This window comes from Etheostoma cragini, chromosome 24 (genome assembly GCF_013103735.1).
Source record: "Etheostoma cragini isolate CJK2018 chromosome 24, CSU_Ecrag_1.0, whole genome shotgun sequence".
Classification (NCBI taxonomy): domain Eukaryota; kingdom Metazoa; phylum Chordata; class Actinopteri; order Perciformes; family Percidae; genus Etheostoma; species Etheostoma cragini.
Window position 1 is genome coordinate 11,233,770 of NC_048430.1, and position 6,000 is coordinate 11,239,769.

At 38.8% G+C, this 6,000-nt stretch overlaps 1 protein-coding gene across 3 annotated transcripts in view; it reads right to left on the minus strand.

The window, feature by feature from the left end:
- The window catches only part of LOC117939487 (gastrula zinc finger protein XlCGF57.1-like), a 235,686-nt gene that overhangs the window by 223,587 nt on the left and 6,099 nt on the right, over positions 1–6,000 (minus strand). Inside the window, exons 2-3 of one of the 3 annotated variants that reach the window (XM_034864888.1) lie at positions 4,705–5,464; positions 3,641–4,620 (exon numbers count right to left, since the gene is read on the minus strand). The exons of the other annotated variants lie outside the window; for them this stretch is intronic. Coding sequence (XP_034720779.1) covers positions 3,858–4,620; positions 4,705–5,464 — 1,523 coding nt within the window. The 3' untranslated portion in view covers positions 3,641–3,857. Of the gene's footprint in view, positions 1–3,640; positions 4,621–4,704; positions 5,465–6,000 lie in introns of those variants that run through there. 3 annotated transcript variants of the gene reach the window in all.

The following is a 6,000-nucleotide window of genomic DNA, read 5'->3' on the forward strand; positions in this document are numbered from 1 at the left end:
ATTTGCTCTGCAAGTCCGTCTGGCCCATTCAAGCCAATTTTTTACTTTTCCAAATCAAGGCACCAATCACCATCAACCATGGAGGCGGGCTTTACACAATGACGATAGCGCAGCGACGTTACCGCTCTGATTGGTTTTAGGTCTATCCAATTTGGCCAGAGCCATTTGAGTGGCGTCCATTGAGAAATGGGCTTTGAATTAACCTTCCCCTGACCCACTCTCAGTTACAACTGAGAAGGGTCTGGTGTCAACCATGCTATAGAAATGATAGCTAAAACATTGAAATCTGCAGCCCAAAAAAACATTCAATAACTCCATAACTAATGTGCTGAAGCATGTTTTAGTAAGTATTTGTGCATTGGAACTTCAAATGAAGTTTTCATGACTAATAGCAAATTGCCAATTATCAAAACACAGCAATTAGCTAATTTTTGTCTAGCACTAGCAACCCATAATACAACGTCTGTAGGACATTGGCTAAATTAATTCACATGCATCTAATGTCATGTGTTAGCCTAGAAATCTAGACACCCTAGCGGCAGCAAATGTTAATCACAGCCAGGGTCAGTCAAGCAACTTTTCTTGGCTTGCAAGCTGGAAAAACCCAATTCTGGTCAGGCCAATCACATCATGTATAGAGTTGGTGGGCGGGCTTAACATATTAACGGCAGAGTTGCGAAGGTTCTGCGTCAATTCCAGGCTAATGGCGAACAGAAGCCTTTTGAATTTTCTTTGGCCGTGAATCTGGAAGACGTGGATTTAAGCTTTTCTTTAAGAAAAGAAGAGAAGTACGGCACTGAAGTCATTCTTAAAAAAGAAATATGTGTTCGGGGTTTTGCCAACCAAATACAGCAAATGTTTGATCTCTCAGCCAGCGTTGGTCTGGTTGGTTGGAGCGCTATCCCATTACGCGCTATCCTGAGTTCCCAGACCCAACATCTTGATGTGGGTCTGCCTTGTCAGGCTAGTCATGTGTAATGTTGTAACGTGTAAATACGTTAATACATTCTAATAGATTTTCTTTAATTAAAAACAAAATGGTTTTGGATCTAAGACCCTTTGTCTTTACTTAAAGTATGTTTTAAATGAACTACTTAATAACTTTACCTGACTATTCATCAGTTTTCTTTGACTTGAGTTCAACATTTTTGTACTTTTTCCCACCCCTGCGTATAGGTAATGCTCACTGATTTACTCTAAGCAGGCACTCCCATCAACTGGTAGAGAATAGTTTCTGTGGTTTTTGGCTACCTTCAGTAGGCCATGCTTTAGCCAAGAACTGATTTTGGACTTCTTCTCCTCTTCTTCTGGAGTACAGAAAGTGCATTAACAACAGCAGTTTTATAGGGATGGTGTCACAGCACTTCACACTTAAGGGAGACTGGTAATTTAAAAACAGCTGCCATTTTAAAGAGAACTGTGGTTGAATGGATTAACCCTTAATTTCCTAAGGCAAGGCAAGGCAGCTTTATTTGAATAGCACATTTCAGCAACAGGGCAATTCAAAGTGCTTTACACAAAATCAGTAAAAAAAAAAAAAAAAAAAGCAAATAGAACAAGTTTAAACGGATAAAAACCCTAACCCACTACAACACTACATTCACACTGATTAGTCAATTTTAGTGTTACCTTTCGGGATCCCCCTCAGTGTCACTACCCTTCACGACTCTATTTTTAGAGACATTACCTTTCGTCTCCTTGGACTCTTATTCACACTAATTAAGCCAATCTAGTGCTGCCTTTTGTTTCTACTTAACGTCCGTTGTTGCACGATTTTCAGATCTTTCGACACTACACATTCCCACTTATTCTTAAGTGTTACCACAAGTCTCTCTCATTATTACACAACCTTTATACTTATTCCTTTTCCTCAACAAAATTCATTATTTATCTATTTCTGCCAATAATGTATTAATAATGTTTATTTATTTTTAAAACTTGAGACTACCTTCACACTAATTTGTCAATTTTAGTGCTACCTTTCGTGATCACCCTCAGTGTCACTACCTTTCACGACTATTTTTAGAGACGTTACCTTTCGTCTCCTTGGACTTTTTTTTCAAACTAATTAAATTAAATTAAAAATAAAAACATTAAGACACATAAAACACAAGAATAAAACTTACAGTTCAGCATAAGAAATTAAACATTAAAGAAATGAACATCATTTAAAGAAAGGCAAAATAAAAAAGAAAGGTCTTTAGCCTTGATTTAAAAGCACAGAGTAGCAGCGGATCTGCCGGTTTCTGGGAGTTTGTTCCAGATATGAGGAGCATAGAATGTGAACGCTGCTTCACCCTGTTTAGTTCTGACTCTGGGGACAGAAATCAGACCTGTCCCAGATGACCTGATAGGTCTGGGGGGGTCATAGTGTAGTAGCAGATCAGAAATGTATTTTGGTCCTAAACCATTGAGTGACTTATAAACTAATAAAAGTACTTTGAAATCAATTCTTTGAGGCACAGGAAGCCAGTGTAAAGACTTCAGAACTGGAGTGATGTGATCCAGTCTCTTGGTCTTAGTGAGGACTCAAGCAGCAGCGTTCTGAATCAGCTGCAGCTGTCTGAATGATTTTTTAGTGAGACCTGTAAAGACGCCGTTACAGTAGTCAAGTCTACTGAAGATGAAATCATGGACAAGTTTTTTCCGAATCCTGTTGACACATAAGCCCTTTAACCCCTGACATATTCTTAAGGTGATAATAGGCTGACTTTGTAATTGTCTTAATGTGGCTGTTAAAATTCAGGTCTGAGTCCATGACTACACCAAGATTTATGGCTTTGTCTATTGTTTTTAACATTGTTGTTTGAAGCTGAGCAAATACTTTCAATCGTTCCTCTTTTGATCCCAAAATAAACACCTCAGTTTTTCCTTCATTTGATTTCAGAAAGATCTGGCACATCCAGCCGTTAATTTGTTTGATGCAGTTAGTCAGCTTTTGTATTGGACTATAGTCCCCTGGCAATAAGATAATGGAAATTTCTGTGTCGTCCGCATAACTATGGTAATTTATTTTGCTGTTTTCCATAATCTGAGCCAGTGGAAGCATGTAGATGTTAAACAGAAGAGGCCCCAGAATGGAGCCTTGGGGAACTCTGCACGTCATTTCTGTATGTTTAGATGTATAATTACCTATTGACACAAGGTTATCCCTATTCTGTGAATAGGATTCAAACCAGTTAAGTACTGAGCCGAAAAGTCCAAACCGTGTCAAATGCAGCACTGAGATCAAGTACTACTAAGACTGAAAATTTGACACTATATGTGTTAAGGATGTAATTAAAAACTTTGACCAGAGCAGTCTCATTGCTGTGATGTGGTCGGAAACCCAACTGAAAGGTATCAAAACTGTTGTTTAGTGACAAAAAATAGTTGAGCTGTTGAAAAAACACTTTCTCAATGATTTTACTTAAAAACGGAAGGTTTGATATTGCCCTATAGTTGTTCATTAGTGACGTGTCTAGATTGTTCTTTTTTTTAGAGTGGCTTGATTACTGCAGTTTTCAGTTTGGCAAGATACCTGAAAGAAGAAACGTGTTCACAATCTGTAGAAGATCAGAAGCCAAACAATTCTAAACATTTTTGAAAACACCCGTTGGTAGAATATCAAGGCAACAAGAGGAACAGGAGAAGGAGAAGTCCAGTTCATGGGATACCGACAGCCACATTAACCTCAAAATTCAATACATTAACACTTATCATCTTAACACAAAATCATATTCAAGATATATTAAAGCCAAAAAATCCAATCATATTTTAAACGTTTTAAGGACCCAGAGTATTACATCTTATACATGTGTAGAGACTTGACTGAGGTTCTCTGCTCTCCTTATACACTAGAGCTCCACTTTACATAGCTAACTGGTTTCTCTTGAATGGGTTCTCATGTGCCTATGTAAAGTTCTACTCACTGTAAAAGCTTTCTTACAGACAGAGCAGCTAAATGGTTTCTCTCCAGTGTGTGTTCTCATGTGTTTCTGTAAATTTCCCCTCACTGCAAAAGTTCTCTCACAAAATGAGCAGCTAAATGGTCTCTCTCCTGTGTGGATTCTCATGTGTTTCTTTAAACTTCCACTTTGTATAAAAGCTGTATTACAGACAGAGCAGCGAAATGGTCTCTCTCCAGTGTGGATTCTCATGTGTCCCTTTAAAGTTTCCCTCAATGTAAAAGCTTTCTTACAGACTGAGCAGCTAAATGGTTTCTCTCCTGTGTGGCTTCTCATGTGTTGCTGTAAATGTCCACTCACTGTAAAAGTTTTCTCACAGAATGGGCAGCTAAATGGTTTTTCTCCAGTGTGGATTCTCATGTGTGCCTTTAAATGTCCTCTCTCTGTAAAAGCTTTCTTACAGATTGTGCAACTAAATGGTTTCTCTCCTGTGTGGATTCTCATGTGTTTATTTAACCCTCCACTCACTGTAAAAGCTTTCTTACAGATTGAGCAACTAAATGGTCTCTCTCCGGTGTGGGTTCTCATGTGTGCCTTTAAAGTTGCTCTCTCTATAAAAGCTTTCTTACAGATTGAGCAGCTAAATGGTCTGTCTCCTGTATGGGTTCTCATGTGTGCCTTTAAACCTGCTCTCTCTATAAAAGCTTTCTTACAGATTGAGCAGCTAAATGGTCTGTCTCCTGTGTGGGTTCTCATGTGTTTATTTAACCCTCCTCTCACTGTAAAAGCTTTCTTACAGATTGAGCAGCTAAATGGTTTCTCTCCTGTGTGGATTCTCATGTGTTTCTTTAAATGTCCACTTTGTGTAAAAACTGCATTACAGACTGAGCAGCTAAATGGTTTCTCTCCTGTGTGTATTCTCATGTGTGTATTTAACCTTCCTCTCACTGTAAAAGCTTTTTTACAGACTGAGCAACTAAACTGTTTCTCTCCTGTGTGGGTTCTCATGTGTCTATGTAAATTTCTACTCACTGAAAAATATGTCCTACAAATTGAGCAGCTAAACGGTTTCTCTTCTGTATAAGATCCTGTGTCTCTCTTAAGATATCCATTACTACATCTTGAATCACAGACAGGGACTTCATTATTCAGAGAGTTTAAACCTGACTGAGTTTCTCTTGTCTCTTTCCATTCAGCACTGTCATCAGTCTCAGGTTCAGATGAGTCTCCATTCTTATCATCATCTGGTTGCGATCGCAAACTGTCAATGGCTGGTTCTGGTCCTCCACAGTCCTCTCCATCAGCTTCTGTCTTCATCCCTACAGTTTGTATTTGATGAAGCTGTGAGAACTGAGGTTTCTCTTCATCATCTTCACTCTTCACATGGACAGGAGTGAATGGGAACTTGGTGATATCAGCCTCCTCCAGCCCATAAAGCTGCTCTTGGTCCTGACTGACCGTGAGTTCCTCCTGTTCCTCTTTAATGTGTGGGGGCACTGGCTCTTCCTGGTCCAGACTAGAGCTCCACTCCTGCTGTTCCTCACCAACAATCACTTTCTGGACATCTGAAAGTAAAGCTGAAACACAACCAACCATTAATGTCATTAAAGACTAACAATAATTTGCTATTAGCTTATTTCCTTCATTCTTCCGGACACAGGTTCATGAAGACAGAAACTTAGAAGAAATACCTGGAGGTTATTGTCTATCACGTCCAGAAATGTAGGTTTGAATAAACAGTTTTGGGTGTCACACGCACCTAAACCCCGGCTGTAGCTTCTCCCCTGACACCGATAGGAAAACTGAAAGAAGTTTAATTAACTGATTCTTGGAATGGACTTCAGTCACGAAGCATTTTACAAGACCTCATTACATTTAAAAAGGCCAAAACATCAATAATTATACTTTGACACAATATGCAGTGCCAGTAAAGCACCAACGAGTATTATACATGACATAAAATTCCTATAGCATTTGTAGCCTTATTATTTGGTAACTAGTGCCGAATAGGAATAGGAAAATTAAACTGATATTGTCGAAGAGCAACACCCATCATCAACTATCAACACTGATCAACTGAATTTTACATTTGGTTGCACATGTGCAACCCTTT